At 31.9% G+C, this 15,131-nt stretch overlaps 3 protein-coding genes across 3 annotated transcripts in view; 2 read left to right on the top strand and 1 right to left on the bottom strand.

The window, feature by feature from the left end:
- LOC128187057 (A disintegrin and metalloproteinase with thrombospondin motifs 18-like) overlaps positions 1-1,585 on the top strand; it is a 31,083-nt gene extending 29,498 nt beyond the window's left edge. Inside the window, exon 24 of the mRNA XM_052857137.1 lies at positions 120-1,585. Coding sequence (XP_052713097.1) covers positions 120-232 — 113 coding nt within the window. The 3' untranslated portion in view covers positions 233-1,585. The remainder of the gene's footprint in view (positions 1-119) is intronic.
- On the bottom strand, positions 885-8,198 carry LOC128187054 (kelch domain-containing protein 4-like). Its single transcript, XM_052857135.1, has 12 exons — positions 8,020-8,198; positions 7,211-7,302; positions 6,697-6,775; positions 6,247-6,345; positions 5,713-5,849; positions 5,311-5,403; positions 4,772-4,998; positions 4,467-4,612; positions 4,015-4,106; positions 3,241-3,730; positions 3,068-3,134; positions 885-2,686 (listed from the first exon to the last, which is right to left on the bottom strand). Exons 1-12 carry the CDS (start codon positions 8,128-8,130, stop codon positions 2,469-2,471), a joined length of 1,851 nt encoding a protein of 616 aa, XP_052713095.1. The 5' UTR covers positions 8,131-8,198; the 3' UTR covers positions 885-2,468.
- Positions 8,199-12,556, top strand: LOC128187056 (SRR1-like protein). Its single transcript, XM_052857136.1, has 8 exons — positions 8,199-8,426; positions 8,628-8,668; positions 9,742-9,830; positions 10,039-10,140; positions 10,299-10,397; positions 10,738-10,889; positions 11,306-11,351; positions 11,855-12,556. Exons 1-8 carry the CDS (start codon positions 8,287-8,289, stop codon positions 12,035-12,037), a joined length of 852 nt encoding a protein of 283 aa, XP_052713096.1. The 5' UTR covers positions 8,199-8,286; the 3' UTR covers positions 12,038-12,556.
- The last annotated feature ends 2,575 nt before the right edge of the window (positions 12,557-15,131 follow it).

Below are 15,131 nucleotides of genomic sequence, written 5' to 3'. Positions count from 1 at the left end.
TAGGATTTTTCAAACAAGATTGATCTCGAACTTTGTGTTTTACATTGCAAAATATTATTATATACATGTAAAACTTTCCAATATTATAAAGTTAACATTCCGATTTTTTACCATTTCAGATCCAAATTGTATAGACAAGTTTAAATGGTGCTACCTAGTTCCAAAGCACAACATATGCAATCATCACTTCTATGGGAAAAAATGTTGCAAGTCCTGCAACAGCAAGAGATAAATAATGCACCTATTGAAACATGTACTATACATGTATATACAATGAAAACGAGCAGCCATAACAGATCTGTGATAGGGTACTGCTAAATTTAGTGTCCAGACAAACTAAGGTATTAATTTACTCGCGGAAAACCAAAAACGGTGTCAAATGGTATTGAATTGACCTGGTTACATTTTGATGACGTTTCTTGTGCCAGTCTTCATTCGTTTCAATGGTGTAAGCAGTTCATTGCTTCCAAAGAAAGTTGAATTGAACTATGATTTTGGTGTTTAGAATGATATGATGGAATGAATGCATTCTTGGATGGTTCTTCTGACTCATTGCAATGATTCTCTCAAGACAGAGTACATCTCAGGCTATATACTGAGCTCTGTGCCTAGAGATCTAAAATGCCCTCAACAAACTTTACAAAAACATGTACTGAAAATATAAAATCATTTGATTCAGGACTCATCTAGCTCTGCTGGAGTGCCATACATGTATGTATATATATTTTTTAATAGTTTTGGTGCCATCCTCCATTTATATTGTACTGATTTTTATCAAACATACATATTGTTTTTTAGCTGAAGTTGTGGTAGAGAAAAGTTCACATTGTATTGTGTTTATTTTTCTTCTGCAATTTTTTCATACGCATCAATGCACAAATATGTCTATTAACAAACTTTTATTGCACATCAAAAGCTTTATGCAAGATGTATTTTTTCTATGTTTATATTGCCTAACTAAATGCATTGTGGAATATTTTACTGTACATTCTTGACAGGTCTTACATGTATATGCAACCAATACTTTTAATTCAGGGATTTTTAACATCTTTTTATTACATTATACCTGATGACAAATACTCCCTGTGTAATCATAGACAATCTCATTTTATAAATCTTTTTTTTTTTTTAAAGTAATATCTTTGCATGTTCAACCAACTTCATTACCAGTACAAATGTACTTGTTATGTGGGTCTGAAAAATATGTGCAATAACAAATCTTCAATACAGTTTGATAATATTTTCTAAAATTCATTTACTCAAGTTTCCTTCTCTTACTTTCACCCCAATAAAATACCTGTATTTTAATAGGGAGTGGCATTGTTGTCAAATTGTGTATCTACATGTACATGCAATTTGGATATTAATCTTTGATCTACCTGTGGAATATATACCGGGTACCATATTTCTGTGTATATGTGAAATTGATGAGAAAATATGAATTGTAATGATATCTGTATAGAATTCAGTAGGGAATCAAGGAATACATGTCCCATAAATTGTTGGTATGCAGAGGTTGTGTCCCCTTTCATAGATTCAAATGGTCTGTCCCCTTAGTCTCCCTTTTATGTCAATTGTACATCTTTTAAAATAATATAATACGAATATTATTCAACATTTTTTACATCAAAGGATACATGTATTTCAGTGTGTGAAATGCTCTTGTGCATGCCCATTACATTTTTCATATTAATGGACAATTTACAGCTTTTGAATGGGCCTACTTTACAAGTTTCTCTATTTGTATAGTTACACTCATCATATACAACAGTGGCTAGAAATGGTGTACAAGAGCATTTAAATGTCTTTAATTACGGTAGATATTCAACATTGGATTTTTTTTTTAAATCAAACAAATGTTTGCCTTATATATTCATTTCAAAAATAAAATTCATACAGTAATACCCACTGGGTTCCAACTAGAATAAATAAGATTTCCCAGAGAGCAAATTAAGAACCTCATGTTTCTAATTTTGATGTCTGTGTCATTATGCCAAACAAAGAGATGTTTTGTTTTAATATAACATGTAATTGTAAATGTTTTTTTTGTTGTGAAAATTTATTGAATATTGTTTATACTAGTATATGCTTTGTAATAGTTTATTAAAATCAGTTGAATTTATTGTTAATCATGCAACATTAATTTGATACACGTACATACTGTTTGAAATACATTTATTTGTAAATAATAACTGATTTGGATGTATGTGTTTGCTTATGCACATTCTGTATAACTTTCATACTTTTGTATAAACAATGAAAGAATCAATCAAGCCTTCCTTGTGTCATTTTGCATTTATAAAAAAATCAAGGAAAAAACAACCCACATTTGCAGCCATATTCTTTTATAATGTATAACGTACAGCATGACATACAGCATCAAGCTAAATTTACGTCTACAAACGGACTCAGAGCTAACAGAGTACTTTATTGCACCAAAAGTTTCCCCCATATTCCCAGAATTCTGTTCACCTCTTGACATATTCTGCACACATTTCCTTAGCAAACTTAGTAACAGTTCTGGTTGTAACTCGCATTTCCTCATTTTCGAAGTATTTTTTGGATTGTTCAATCCAAAAGTCTTTTGTCCTTTCGAAATACTCCTCCATAGTTTCTTCATCATTCTTATTTGGCACTTCACAACCTTCCAGGATGTCGTCAATATCATCATCATCATCCGATGATTCTAGAAAAAAAGTGATACAAAAAAAAGTAAACCTGAGTATATTCTCTACTGTAAACAGTTTCTAAAAGTTGTAATTATAATATAAGCAGTATTTTTAACTCAATGAAATTTTACTGCAGTGTTCAATTATCTGGTTTAGACATCAATGAAAAAAATACAGCTATTGTCAGACTATCAGCAATTCATCTTATCTTGGCAAATAATTGTTTGCAGTGCATGTTGTTTGTTCACATGATTTTTAAATATTCTCGTTTACTGATAAATATTGAAAAATAACTCCGTTGATATTTTTTATGTAAAATTATAGAATTTCATTTTAAACCATCATCGTTCCAGATTTCAATAAATACTTGTAACAGTGCTATCAAAACTTCTACATACCCTCTTCCTCATCTTCTCCACCGCACGCTTCCATTTCTTCATCCGAAGAACCAGAGTCATCCCATACCTAAATCACAAACGACATTATCATAGGAGTGAAAACAAAACTAAAGCACACACAAATTCTGTGTCTTTTTAACAACAAAATCTGAAAAAATGTCAATCACACCAACCAGTTTTGACTCATCATTTTCTATCAGAACATTCCATTCCTCCATTTTGTTTAGATCTAATGAGTAAAAGTCTTTGAATGTGAATTGTTTATCTCCCCTCTCAAACATTCCACCATATAGGAAGAGCACTCCGTTCTTGACAGCCATCAGAGTGCCCATCCTGGCATGGGGCTGGAACACCTGCACTGCCTGACCTCCCTCCCCCGTTCCTTCTCCAGAGGTTGATCCAAGAGCTGGTCCTATTTTGACCTGGAACACACCATCATCGAACAAGGTATTGGTGGCTCCCTCTGACATTTCTGTGTCTTCTGCTCCTTCAATGTTCATGTTTCCTACTTTCTCTGTGGTAACTTCCATGGCCTCATCTCCTCCTCCATCTTCTTCTTCATCTTCAAAATCCTCCATTTCCTCTTCCATCCCATCCTCATTTTCTGCTCCATCTTCCTTTTTCCGCCTTCTTTTCTTCTTTTCAGTTGATTCTCGCTTGCCTCTATACAAAATATTAATTGGTTGCTGTGCATTTCATTAAATATTATGCATATGTATTACATGTGCTGTACTTTAACTCCAAATCAAATGAAAATCTGCTGTTAAGAAATACAATTATGTGAACGTTTCTACCAAGAAATAACCAGTGCACAACTATGCACTGTACATGTAATACAAGTACATATACATATAAGTGTAGAGTGTTGTACTGACATAAATGTAATTTTGTTGATCTAATATTTTGATAAAATAAACCGGTCATACAGAAAACAAATAATTCAATACCTTAAATTCACCAAATACCATCTGTTTTTCTCCATATCTAATAGATAAAGTTCACAGAAAAATTTTCCCTCTAACTGTTCTTCATCTTCTTCCTACAATGAAAACCAAAATTACATATCCTATTGTAATCTACAATGTATATGTAAATTTAATGATTGAAAATTTTTGATACCATATTAGTTTGTATTAAAACACATAAACATTTACAAACCCTAAAGTAAAGTACTGAATAGAAGAAATATTTTGCCCCAATTTGTTTTTGTTCAATTTCCCTTCATTGACATTAGACTATTATACAACTGGGGCTAATTGAAAACAGCAAGTTACTTCTCTTTAGCCGCAACTGTCGAAGGGTGAATTCAAAATGGTCCTTTATAACCATAAATGGGGAAAATAACCCTAATAATTTTGTGTGGCAAAAAAATTTGTGTGCGTAAAACATATTATAGTACCTCATCAAACACACCACCAAAACAGAATGCCCTGTTGCCAGGAGCTACTGCACAGGACAATCCACATCTGGGAGAGGGCCGAGCCCCGGACTGCTTGGCGTTGACCCATTTCCACTTAGCAGGGATGGTGTCGTCTTTGACCTTTCCTGTAGAAATTGAATAAGACTTGGAATTGGAAAATCTTTATTTCCATACTTGGATTATTAATTAATTTCATGTTTGTGAGCTGACATACTTTTCTGTAGGATAATCTTGATGACTTATAAAATATTGGTACAAAAAGACCATTTTGTGTTTATCCTCACCTTCAGGCATCAGTGTTGTCATGTCGACGTGAGTGGTGCCCTTGTCTACGTCCCTCTTGACCTTCTCCTTGCTGTATCCCCCATACACCGTCACCCTGTAACTGTCCGGCATGGCGGCCATGATACACCCCGACCGCGGAGCAGGGGGGGTTCCACTAACGTCTAACTTGGTCCAGGTGTAGTTCTCCACATTGAAGGCATAGATGTCATTGAAGTACTTGTAATCTCTGAACGAGAACAAAAACTTTCTTGAGTTATTACTCAATTTTCTGGGGGTTTTATTTCTTTCTTAGTATACCTTAATATAATAAAAGGATCTCAATGAAAAATTCAAAGACAGAGAGTCACATATTGAAATTGCTGCAAATCAACATCATTTGAAGTCTGTAAGTAATAGACTTGACCTTAACATACAAGAATTAACTGACCTTTTTTTGTCTTATAGAATTTAAGAACTAAATGAAAAAAATTGCAATAATTTTGGTAAAATTTATCAGCAAAGAATAATTGATAAAATCAGTGAGATTGCTATTGCTAACCGGGTGTTGTCATGGAAACCACCAAACACGATGAGGAGTTTCTTACACTGGACCATCCTGTGACCGCTTCTGCTGGAGGGACCACCTGGAGAACTATATACACAGAATAAACAGAACCAATTAGATACATATCACCTGTACACACTTCATGACTTTGAAAAAAACTATTACTGTATAGTTCAATGTAACAATGTTAATCTTTGAATAGTAGTACATGTATAAGTAATAAGGTAGCATTATTGGAAAACTCTTGTTCCATAAATTCCACATACATGTATTATTTTTGTTTATGAGAAACATAAATATACCGATATCTAAAGGAATTGATATGAAGCCTCTATTTTTAGTTCAAAGAGAGATAACTTTATTATATTTATCGATTAACTTCTTGTAGAGACTGACTTGATTCTCTCCCAGTATTTGTTCTTGATGTGGTAGACCCAGAGCTCCTTGTAGTGATAGAACTGAGACTGTGTGGGGCTGGCAAACTCTCCCCCAAATATCCACAGCTGTCCCCCATGTTGTCTCAGAGCCACTGCCTGGATCAGCACAGATCGATTAATGACTTAATACTGGTACAGTTTGTCAAATATTTGCTATTTTCTAAATTGAAAATCTAAGAAATCAAAAGAGCAGGTAGGAAATAAATATAAACAAATGTCTGATTGTCATTAAGAGCATTTAAAAACATAACACAGGCATGGACACATCTGTGAAGGGAAAACTACAGATTTGAGAAGTACATGTGGATAAAATTACCAAAACGGGCATAATCTCTATCCTCATCCAATTCCAAGAAAATGGTTGGCTAACCATATTGTTCAGACATTAATTGCCTAGTTGCTAGAACTGTTTTAATATAACTGACATCCAAACTTAAAAATCCAAAAATTCTAAGTGTCTATACATACTACTGGAAATCTGTGTATAACTGACCTGGTGAGAGCTCCTAGGAGGAGGGGCATTGGGTGCAGTTACTTTGGTCCACTCATTCTTCTTGATATTGTAGAAAAACAGATCATTGTACATGTACATCTGGATAAAATAAAAATGAATATATTAATTTTCTACTTATTTTCTACTAAACCAGTATTAATTTATATATGTATGATGTAACTGTTTTTTACTGAAATTTATAAACAATTATAATACCAATGAAGCAGAATAAAACCAGTGATCTACTTTTGGTTTCATCTATTTTCCTGGGCATCTATTTTATTCGATTAAAGTGAGATTCACAGTTTCAAAGATATTTCTGGACAAAGGTCCTATCAATACAATATGATAACTTGAAGCAATTTTGTGACTCGACTAATGACCAAATAAAAAAAAAATCGGAGTTTAACAAATGTATAATTTGCACCATGGCATGGTCGTTGAGTATACCTTGCTTCCTGTCAGAAACTCCCCACCAAACATAATCAGTTCCTCTTTGTCTGGATGAGGGGTCAAGGTCATGTTTGATCTGAAGGTTTGAAAATTATTATACATATAGATATAAATGTAATCTATACATTTACATGTATATTGTTCATTGGTAACAAAATATTTACTTTTATAGTAAGTACATACTGTAGATTCCTATTTATACGCAAGGAATTAATATTCAAGTGAAATCGCAATAAGCGCCTAAAATCTTGCTTTTATTTTTTGGACATATGTAAAACAAATGAAACTGGGATAAAAAATTGACATTCGTGATTTTATGTTCTCGCGATTTGATGGAAAACAGCTGAATCGCGGAATTAAGTACTCGCGTAAAATAAGGAATCCACAGTATAAGTATATTTCTTATACAAGTCATAATAAACAACAGAACTTAGACAACGAAATTACTCAGAGAACCTCAGTAACTGTCCAAATTTACAGTTATCATAGGTTATCATATACAGTACAATACCTTTCTGAAGGTGGGTCACACTTTTCCTCAACATATTTTGTCTTTTCTTGGTCTTTTGCATGGAATTGTGCAATCAATGTTTCGATGTCATCCTGAAAGAAGAGTAAGATTTCTATTTATTTATCTTTTTTTTATTATTGATTTTTTTAATATGCAGATTAATTTAATATACATAAAATAACTGCAAACTTGATGCTCTTAATAAAGCTTTTTCCTAGTAACATTAATATAAAACAAGTCTTAATTATATGAATTTGGGATAGAAAATTAATTTATACAATTTATAAATTTCATCAACAGATTGGCAAGTCTAAATTAAAGGAATCAATTACATTGATATAAATTGACACACATGATATTAACTATGTATAATGAACAGAAACAACAGCAGTATTGTGAGTGAGAAATACAGACTCCCAATAAATATATCTGACAAGAATATTAGATCTAAGTAAATTGATTGGAGCCCCAGCCAGTCTCCCTGTAACATGAGGGGGTATGTTATGGACTATTCTCTTTTAAGAAGTGGACACACGTAGCCTTGGATGAAGGCTATGCCTGTCAACTTCTCAAAAGAGAGTATATTACTATGTTATAGATATAGCATAAACTGCACATTATCGACGAGTTGATAATATTTGTTAGTTAGGTAGGAATCATGGACTTGCTTTTATCGTGGTTCGATCTACACTAAACTACAGAAATGAATTTTAACCAATGCGGTAACATTTTAGACACATGCAAAAACAGACTCAGTCACTACCCGGCCATGAATCTTATTTATAGTGACAATCACTTATCCTTGTTACCTCTCCTTTCTTTGCCAACTCCTTTTTAGCCTTTCTCTCTGCCTTCTTCTCTGTTTTTAAAGCTGTCTTTTCCTTCCCTTTACCCTTTTTATCAGCTTTCTTCTTTCCCATGATGCGACTGGATTTACAAATCCAATATGCAACATGTGCAACGTTAAGTCCAGGTTTGTTCAATGCTTATAAAAACCACATTAAAGTACTTTGCAAGAAAACTCTTAAGAGACTTTAATTTTCCGGAAATAATATTTCTGTCATGATTCAAAGAAAATGGATGGCTTCCAAGTTGTTTCACGAAAGAAGAAAGGGAAAAGAAAGAGTACTGGAGCATCGGATATTTTGGTGAACACAACATTGGTTTCAGATGATATTTCTGATACAAATTTACGAAGAAAAGTAAACCTCGCTAGGTAACTCGAATTTCCTTTATTTATATTTTGAATTTGCTCTGCACTGAGTTAATCGTGTTAATATATTTGACACACAGTATTATCTTTTATTCTTTAGATAAAAATTGTCAGAAATATATGTGTAAGTATTTGTGCTGATTGTACACTTTCAAGTACATTTATGTACATTGTATTTTATTAAGTTTTTCTTTCAATTTTCAGAGACTCAATAACTTGCACAGACTTTTATACTGATTTTAAAGGTATATCGTTTCTGACCATAGCATACAATATATAGATTATTCTTGATATTTTCAATAAAAAAATTATTTTGTATACAAACAAGGTATGAAAAATTTATAAATATAATTCACAAATGTGATGAACAATCACTTGTTTCTAATTATAAAGCTTAAACACTAGCTGTTCTAAGATAGTTATGCAGTGCATTTTCTTATTTTATTCAATATTCATAAATACCTCAGGGTTCAAATGATGTTCATGCAATGTTCCTTCAAAAATATGAAAATTCCCAAGATTTCTATTTTAAAACGCCCCGTCTAGCATGTCAGGTTTAAATAAAGGCTGAAAATAAAAACATGAAAAAGTCTACGGGGATTTTGCATCGCAAATGGCATGAAAGTATTCCGAATGATAACGTTGAAAAATTGCACGAGATGTACTGAGTACTTTTGAATGGAGAAAAGATGTTAATAACATTTCCCATCATAAATCTCCATGAGAAAGTTAACTCTTTTCGTTATGATGTGTCACTGAAGAAATCTTGGAATTTCCCCCTTTCATTAATTTCAATTGTACTCATATAAAATTGACACTATTGAAAGGAATGTTTGTTTTCCTATGATATCGTAAAATGTGACGAAAAGATATTTATAATTATCTTGGGACAGACTACAGTATTATCATGAATGTGATACTACTTTTAATAAGGGGTAGACATGTATGCTAAATGCTTTATGTCATGTAACCAAAATATTATACAACCTGCAAGCTTCATTAAAGTGCTACCTATGATGTATCAAAGAATTTAGAACACTAAAACTTGATCCTCATTGAATGTAATTGTACACTTTTTTTTTTAATTTATATGCAGTATAATCGAATACATGCATTCCAAACAAGCTTGCTAACCACTTTCCAGTTCTTTCAGTACTTTGATTCTCTTAAGGCAATGCATTTTATTTGGATAAAGGGGTCTCATACAATGCCCAGAGTGAAACATAATTTTTTGAAAAATCAATTTTTATTTAAAAATCAGTTTCAATGAATAAATTACTCAGAATATGTAATTTTGCTTAGATAATTATCATTGCAGCAAAAATAAAGGAGTGTTTGAATAAAGTTCCTTGTATTCATCATGAGGAGACAACTGAGAGTCAACCAAAGGATCAAATACAATATGTGGTATGTATATTCTGTTTGAAAGTATGTGTATTTACAAGTTCAAATTTATGATTCATTTAAGGCAATACAATGTATATGCTAACTGTGCTGAAAGTGTTATGTTAAAGAATGTTAAATACTTAATCCTTATCAATATAGGTATAAACATGTGTGAAGCAATTATATAAGTATCAAATTGAAGATATTTTTTTTTTTATCTTGAAACTAGGTTCCAGATGAAATAGTCTCTTATGGACTTGGAAATTTTGCAGAGTGCTTGATCGCTAGGTATCAGCTGGCACTGCTTGTTGCATTGAGAGATGACTTACAGGTACGTACATGTAATTTATTAACAACGAAGTCAGTCTGAGGTTTTTAATTACTGGACGATACAAATAATTTTTTTTCACTGCTCAAACATTAAATGACGGTATTGTTTTACATTTCAATTTTTGAAACTTTTGTAATGAAAAGCTTTGATCATTATAGGTTCCACCAAACAGTGTACTGCTCTATGATCCTAAATTCCTTTCTGTAGAAAAAGATGTATTGACAAGTTTTGGATTTCAAGTTTTGAAAGAAAATGAGGTAAGGGACTCATAAGCCATAAAATTTAATGGAGAGGTCTATTTCAGAGATACATTTAGTGTTAATGGGCACAATTCAGTGCCCAGCTTTGATAAATATTTAAGGTCCATATGATGTTAAACAATATGTCAATCTGAAGAATGTACTTTATGTAAGAGGAAGGAGTATTGGTAAAATTTTATGATAATTGTAAATATGATCGTGTTATATATTCATATTGAAAAATGTATACAATTCAAGCCTTAGATTACCAATTTCGTGGTATAGGACATGCACATGTTGTAAATTGTTGGACATTTCAAGTGTGTAATTTCCTTGGACTAACTTGCTCCCGTAACAGGAAGCCAAGAGATGCTGTGAGAGGCCGACACTGTTCTACATGCCTCACTGTGGGAAAAGCCTGTACAACAACCTGCTGTTTGCCAACTGGAGTCCAGATAGACTGTGTCACGTTGTCATCATAGGAAACAGCTTCACAAATATGGTTCAAAAGTCAGTTTGTAAACATACTACAAATATAAGGAAATTTCTATATACAGTTGAACTTTGATTAATCTCAATCCCTGATATCTCAAATACAATGGGTATGTCGAAGTGATGATTTGTAAGTCCCAACCACTTAATTTTGAAGTAAATTATCCTCAATATCTTGAATACACAGCTTTCTCGAAGTTTTTTTTAACAGCCCTATCTAGTTCGAGATAACAAAGTTTCACTGTGCTTCAGTCTCAAATGATATTGACCCTTCTAAACTGTTTCTGATCATATGAACTACTTATAATTCTTTAATTTCCGGGGGTTGGGAGGGAGGGTATTTTAATTACAAAGACGTCGTTGCAACAATTGTATTGCCTTTATTTCAGATTCATATTTTAGAGATAAATGATAATGAAAATCTTTTCTTTCAGTTTGCCTAGTAGTACATTAAAAAGGTGTGCACCTTTGGTAATGAATGTAAGTTAATTGTATTTACTATGATAGAACCATTTTAACAAGAGCTTGGACTTTGGGTAGTTGTGGCCTGTCTATTTCATTGCTGGCCACTCAGCCATGGCACTTTGAAATCAACAAGATTTGTCTGGCTTTTAAGCTAAGACTACACAATTGGTGCATATTTCACTTGAAACCGCATCATTTTTAACTTGTTTTGACACAAGAAATAGATAGCTACGTCTCACCGAAAGTCCAAGGTCTTGTTAAAATGGTTCTAATTGCTTTACAAAGGACACTGGTATTGAATGTCAAGTGTGTTGTTTATTAAAATTTAAAAAACCTGATAAATAAATGTGTAAGTGAGCTTGATGAAATAATATTATTCTATTTTTCCAAGAATATTGAATGTCAAGTCTGTTTTGTATGTGTCTGTAGTTATTTAAAGACTGATTATGCAAATTAAATGAGCTTGATGCATAATCCCAACTAAAAACAAATTTATTAGTTTGATTTGTTGATTTCAGATTCAGCCATTCACAGAGGAGGTGGTTTTTCCTGGGAACTTCCAGTATCAGGACGTTTTTAATGACACAGTTATCCATGTGTTTCCGAAAGACAACCTTTCAAAAACAGCACTGGAATTTTGGGGAGATTGTTCCACACCTACGTATGATGAAGATGATTTGGAATTTATACCCAAATCTTAAAAATAAACATGTAGACACACAAACTCAATAAAACTACATGTAAAATTATGGGTTTCCTTTTCCCAACAGAGATTAAAAATCTGGACATCATTTGCCAAAAAAAAAAATGAAAATGATTACATGCAACCAAATTAATTTTTTTTAACTTAATGTTTAATTCAACTTAATGGTACCAATAGAATAAGAAAAATAGTTGACTTAATTGTGAAAGAGTTAGTTTTATCAAAAATGTGTGTGTTAAAGATTTTAGATTTAGACTTTAGGCCGCACCGAAAAAAACCTTATGAAGTTTTACAATGTAATCCCTCTGTCTTTATATTAATTCAAATATTGTCAACCCAAAACGTAAAAGATTTGTGCAATTTAGGTAAATGTATCATGAATGCTTTTGTTATCGGAAAACTCCATGTATATAAAACTTTCCTATTTTCCCATTTTGACCCATTTATATGTATATAAACGCATATTTATTGCTATGTATATGCATGTATTTTAAACAATAAAATACAATCTAATTTCTTGTTTGTCACACATCTGATGTAAAAAGTACTAATAGGTGAGCGATTAGATAATCTAATTATTACTTTTTGTAGACAAAACTTTTAGTCATGAATACTTCTAAGCGGTGGATTATATGTTTTCTACTCTTTCTGATTTGTAAATTAAAACAAATAAAAATACAAAAAATAGAGCAGAATAGAACAGAATTTTCTAGGTGCAGAAAATTTGAAATATTATTTGTATAAAGTGTGTGGGTCTGAGAAACACAAAAATAAATTGGTGTGGCCTTAAATATTCACTGAATTAGATCTTTTAATATTGATCCGATATTAAACTGATTCAATTTTGGTCCAGTAAAAATCGTTGTTATTTTGACGTAAGTTAACGTTTAACCAAGATGGTGTCAATTGAAAGATCTTAGTTACATGAATTGTCGTTTTAACATAATTAAAATTAAAAACATTCCCTGGACTTACTGCAATAATTTTTTCCATTCAAATTTTGTGTTAATTTTACTGCGCCATGTTATCTTCCCACTAGTGATATATGGAACCATGTGACGATGTGTTTATAAAAACGGAACGGAAAAAAACTTTTAATTGATTAAAGACATGTACCATTTTTTTAAATTACCGTTATTATTATGTATAAGTGTTAACAATTGAGCAAAAACGATAATCAATAAAGATGAACAATGAATTCAACAAACTAATTTCCAACGACACAGCTAACTCAAGATGATTAATAAAACCAAGTTTTTTAATGCTATTTTTAACAATTTTCTGACCTCAAGCCTTAGAGAAGTCGATTTAGATGATAATTTGGGTGCTCTGCTTCAGAGAAAAAATACCGACTAATCGTCGAAAATATACGGTACTAACAATGTATATCATTTTACAATCCTTAGATACCAGTATTTGGACGTTCTTCTCATTCTTTTGATATTGATTAAATTTTTATTACCGATGGATTCAAAGGAATTCATAAGAGTCAATCGAGGTTGATATTGTAATTTTTATTGATATTGTTTAATTTGTTTTAATGCAGTTATAGAGATCGCTATTGATTAGGGTACCGACATTTTGTGTACAATATCACCTATACATAATTAGTCTGTCTCGAAATTTATTAGTGTCGATATCGATGTCGATATCGTCATTTTATGTACGATATCGTCGATTTCGATAATATAATTGATTTTGCAACTTCATCAGTGTGTGCCGATATCGATGTCGATATCATCAAGTTGTGTGCGATATAATCGATATCGACATTATAATCGTCATCATAATTGGTCTAGCATTTTTCAGAATTCGATATCGATGTCGATATTGTCATTTTGTTGTTGATATCGTCGATATCAACAACAAAGTTGGTCTTGGACATGTATGAAGAATCTAGACTACTAAAACTCAATCTTCTTTTAATGTAATTGTTCCCTTTTTTCTCTTTTACAAAAGATTATTTCTTAATATGAAATTTATATGCAGTACATGCGTTTACATGTATTCCAAACAAGCTTGCTAACCAGTTGCTAACCAAAGTTGGTCTTGGACATGTATGAAGAATTTAGACTACTAAAACTCAATTTTCTTTTAATGTAATTGTACACTTTTTTCTTTTACAAAAAATAATTTCTTAATATGAAATTTATATGCAGTATATGCCATTACATGCATTCCAAACAAGCTTGCTAACCACTTTCCAGTTCTATCAGTACTTTGATTCTCTTAAGGCAATGCATTTTATTTTGATGAAAGGGTCTCATACAATGCCAAGAGTGAAATATAATTTTTTGAAAAATTAATGCCTATTTAAAAAAAGAATAAGTTTTAATGAATAAATAACTCGAATATGTATGCATATCATTACATCAAAAATAAAGGAGTGTTTGAATAAAGTTACTTGTATTCATCATGAGGAGACAACAGAGAGTCAACCAAAGGATCAAATACAATATGTGGTAAGTATATACTGATTACTGTTTGAAAAGATTGGTATTACAAGTTCAAATTTATGATTCATTTGAGGCAAGTGTTAATTCAAAGAATGTTTAATACTTAATCCCTATTAATATAGGTATAAACCTGCGTGAAGCAATTAAGTTACAAATTCAAGGTATTTGTTTTTATCTTGAAATAGGTTCCAGATGAAATAGTCTCTTACGGACTTGGAAATTTTGCAGAGTGCTTGATCGCTAGGTATCAGCTAGCACTGATTGTTGCATTGAGAGATGACTTACAGGTACGTACATGTAATTTATTAACAACGAAGTCAGTCTGAGGTTTTTAATTACTGGACGATACAAATAAACAATTTTTTTTCACTGCTCAAACATTAAATGACAGTATTGTTTTACATTTCAATTTTTGAAACTTTGGTAATAAAAAGCTTTGTATTGTAGGTTCCACCAAACAGTGTACTGCTCTATGATCCTAAGTTCCTTTCTGTAGAAAAAAGATGTATTGACAAGTTTTGGATTTCAAGTTTTGAAAGGAAATGAGGTAGGGGACTCGTAAACCTAATGTCAATGTTTAGAATACATTGACTCATGAGAGTTAGACAAGGATAGAATGTAATCTAATTAGGATTA

The sequence above is a fragment of the Crassostrea angulata genome, chromosome 6 (assembly GCF_025612915.1).
Source record: "Crassostrea angulata isolate pt1a10 chromosome 6, ASM2561291v2, whole genome shotgun sequence".
NCBI lineage: Eukaryota > Metazoa > Mollusca > Bivalvia > Ostreida > Ostreidae > Magallana > Magallana angulata.
The sequence above is the reverse complement of the archived record's forward strand: the minus strand, read 5'-3'. Positions and strand labels throughout refer to the sequence as shown.

Bases quoted from the DNA above. Each gene is read 5' to 3' on its own strand.
- LOC128187054 (XM_052857135.1), bottom strand. From the start codon at position 8,130: ATGGGAAAGAAGAAAGCTGATAAAAAGGGTAAAGGGAAGGAAAAGACA. The intron at 6,346-6,696 runs GTATACTCAACG...TATTTTATCCAG, and splicing joins AGTTTCTGACAGGAAGCAAG to ATGTACATGTACAATGATCT. The intron at 3,731-4,014 runs GTATTGAATTAT...TATTTTGTATAG, and splicing joins TGGTATTTGGTGAATTTAAG to AGGCAAGCGAGAATCAACTG.
- LOC128187056 (XM_052857136.1), top strand. From the start codon at position 8,287: ATGGATGGCTTCCAAGTTGTTTCACGAAAGAAGAAAGGGAAAAGAAAG. The intron at 10,398-10,737 runs GTAAGGGACTCA...CTCCCGTAACAG, and splicing joins AAGTTTTGAAAGAAAATGAG to GAAGCCAAGAGATGCTGTGA. The intron at 10,890-11,305 runs GTCAGTTTGTAA...CTTTTCTTTCAG, and splicing joins TTCACAAATATGGTTCAAAA to TTTGCCTAGTAGTACATTAA.